The sequence below is a fragment of the Phaseolus vulgaris genome, chromosome 7 (genome assembly GCF_051622355.1).
Source record: "Phaseolus vulgaris cultivar YP4 chromosome 7, ASM5162235v1, whole genome shotgun sequence".
Classification (NCBI taxonomy): Eukaryota; Viridiplantae; Streptophyta; class Magnoliopsida; order Fabales; family Fabaceae; genus Phaseolus; species Phaseolus vulgaris.
The window spans coordinates 51,296,594-51,299,516 of NC_143504.1; the positions used below are offsets into that span (position 1 = coordinate 51,296,594).

At 31.7% G+C, this 2,923-nt stretch overlaps 1 protein-coding gene across 1 annotated transcript; it reads left to right on the forward strand.

Annotated features, from left to right (window-relative positions):
* Positions 1-1,450: 1,450 nt before the first annotated feature.
* Positions 1,451-2,651, forward strand: LOC137828165 (LOB domain-containing protein 29). Its single transcript, XM_068634627.1, has 2 exons — positions 1,451-1,800; positions 1,940-2,651. Exons 1-2 carry the CDS (start codon positions 1,522-1,524, stop codon positions 2,375-2,377), a joined length of 717 nt encoding a protein of 238 aa, XP_068490728.1. The 5' UTR covers positions 1,451-1,521; the 3' UTR covers positions 2,378-2,651.
* Positions 2,652-2,923: the final 272 nt, after the last annotated feature.

The following is a 2,923-nucleotide window of genomic DNA, read 5'->3' on the forward strand; positions in this document are numbered from 1 at the left end:
AACTATTTTGCCCTCACTTAATAGGTTTTTTATAAGTGAATTAGTTAATGCAATGTTTTTTTAATTTTTAAAAAATATTATATTTGTGTATTTATTTTTTTACTTTTGATTTTGTTTAGAATATGTATGTTTAATTTTTTTTTATATAAATTAATTCATGTTCTTATGTTATTAGGTTTATATTTCATCTTTTGTGATTGTAGTAATTTATAATTTTGACTACTACAGTTTTTTTTTAATACAAATCAATTTAATATTTTCTTTTATATAAGTTGTGAATATTCAATTTATTTATTTAAATTTTATTATTTAATACAAATACATAAATCTCTCATATTTCATTGTTTATAATTTTTTTATTATAAGCGGTAAAATTGTAAACTTACATTTTACACATTTTAAAAAAATTATAAATCTGGTATCAACCATCACATTACTCACAAATTCTAATAATTTTTTTGCACACATTCATTTTAACATACTTCAATCTAAACACATTCATTTTTTTTCACACTTTCATCTCAAACTGTCACACATCTACTTCCTCAAATCCAAAACACAACCTAAGTAATCGGTTTAAAAAAAAATCCTAAACACTTAAAATCAGGAAAGTTAAAATATTGTTCTAGAAGGGTATCACAGTACTTTCTTTTTTTAAAAAAAAGCAAAATGTATGAACAAATGAGTACAAGGTACCCCGTCCCAATTGCAAGAAGATCTGTGAAACTCTATATTGGTGAGAGTACTTACTACTATTATAATCTGTTGTTAAGGGAACTATTAAGCTTTAAAACTCAAAAATAGATGATTAAGTATTCAAAATTATATACTAAAAGGTATGCTACAAATCATGGGAAGGGGGGAAAATGTGGTAACAGTTTTTGGCGTACTCTAAATAATTAAGTCTGTGTCATCGTGTACTAGTAGATAAGCCTTCAAAATTTCAATGAAAAGCTTTGGAGAAATCATAAACTGCACTGATTAATAATTGTAAATTAAGTAGGGTAAAGCTGTAACACGTTTGATTAGTAGTAAACAACTATTAACCTGGTTCCAATTCTATATATTCTGATATATATTCCTGGGTCAAAAATAAGTAGTCCAATAAATATGCAGTTGCGGCTATGACTTAATTAAAGGCAAAAATTCATATTATTATTGAGAAAAAGGACAAGAGAAGATAGATCCAATCATCAATTAAACAAAATAGGTTTGGTTTTGGTTAACGCTAGCTCATTTGTCGTATAAGGATGCTGAATGGAATCTCATTTTGGGGCTAAAAATAAAAATTTAGAATAGGGGATTGCAGCGTTTTGTACAGGAAAAAATAATGAACAGTGTAGGCCATTAAGGGAACATAAGGTTATTATTTAATTCTTAATCTAATATATCCTTTCCTCTTCCTCCGGTGTATATAAAGATGATGATAAATGATCATGTTCATCAGCACAAGCTGAAGAGAAAATAGAGCCAGAAATAATTCCAAATTACAATTCTCAAACTCCAATTAAAAAGTCCAAGATGACTGGTTCAGGATCTCCCTGTGGAGCCTGCAAATTCTTGAGAAGAAAATGCGTGAGAGGTTGTGTTTTTGCACCTTATTTTTGCCATGAGCAAGGTGCTACTCATTTTGCAGCCATTCACAAGGTCTTTGGTGCAAGCAATGTCTCAAAGCTCCTTGCTCACCTCCCTGTGAGTGACCGTTGTGAAGCTGCAGTCACAATCTCATATGAAGCTCAAGCCAGACTTCAGGATCCAATTTATGGCTGTGTCTCCCATATCTTTGCACTCCAACAACAGGTTCATTTCCCTATATATATAGCAAAATTAACATATAATTGAAAGCCCTAACCAGCCAATATATGTGCTTAATTTGTACTATAAATTAATCAATACATGTGCATGTGCACTTTTTCTTAATTTGATATTCTGTGTATAGGTGGTTAATTTACAAGCACAGCTGGCTTATCTAAAGGAACAAGCTGCCCAGAGTTGTCTCAATGGCTCTGTCAATGAAAACCCTAGTGAAAAATTATTCGAAAAATCTTCAGCTGCTTTACCCCAAGATCTTCAAAGTTGGTTTCAGGTGGAAAACTCCAATCTGGGGCCAGAGTTTCTTCCTAACATGTGTACTAATTTATCAACCCAAAAACATTATGGGAACAATGCTCTCATTGAAGATCTAAACCCTACCTGGATTAATTATGAAAATTCTGGTGCCATGGAAGAAAACAGCTCCTTTTCTAGCTTTGACGAGAGTTCTAATAGCTACTCCATGTCTTATGACATGCACACAAACAGGAGGACGTGGGGTTTTCATGAAGTGGAGGATCTACGTTCAGTGGCTTTTGGGTACAGTACTCGATCACATTCATGAAAGAACTGGTGAAGACAAGTTTATCAATTTTGAATTGCTGCTGGCTGCATATTGTGAAGCAAGCACTATTATATATACTCTGTTGCCATAAATAAGCTATAGGAAAGCATAGAAATGTTGATATTATATAATTGGAATGGAAGCCCACTCTCTTATTGTCTTTTATATCTTTTTTAATCATGTTAAGCAGAATCATGGCGTAATTGTGTCAGAAAAACTCTCGGGTTTTGTATGAGACTATGATTACTATAAATTGGTTTGTTCCTAGCCAGTATCCTAAATTTTGATCTAATAAATACTGTCCCTAGATACCTTAATCATAGTTTGAGCTACTTTTTCTTAAATACGACATGTTTGGTGTGGAATACATGGAACATTACTAGGGTATATACGCTTGCCTTGTTCCCCATACATAATTCTTCAGATGCTATCCTAAATATTAAACGTGAAGATCTTTTTCTACAGAAATTTAAACATTGATCTATAAGTTTTGATTGACTAATCCCTTCTTTCAAACTTAAGGTCTGCTCACTTGAAAACCCTAGT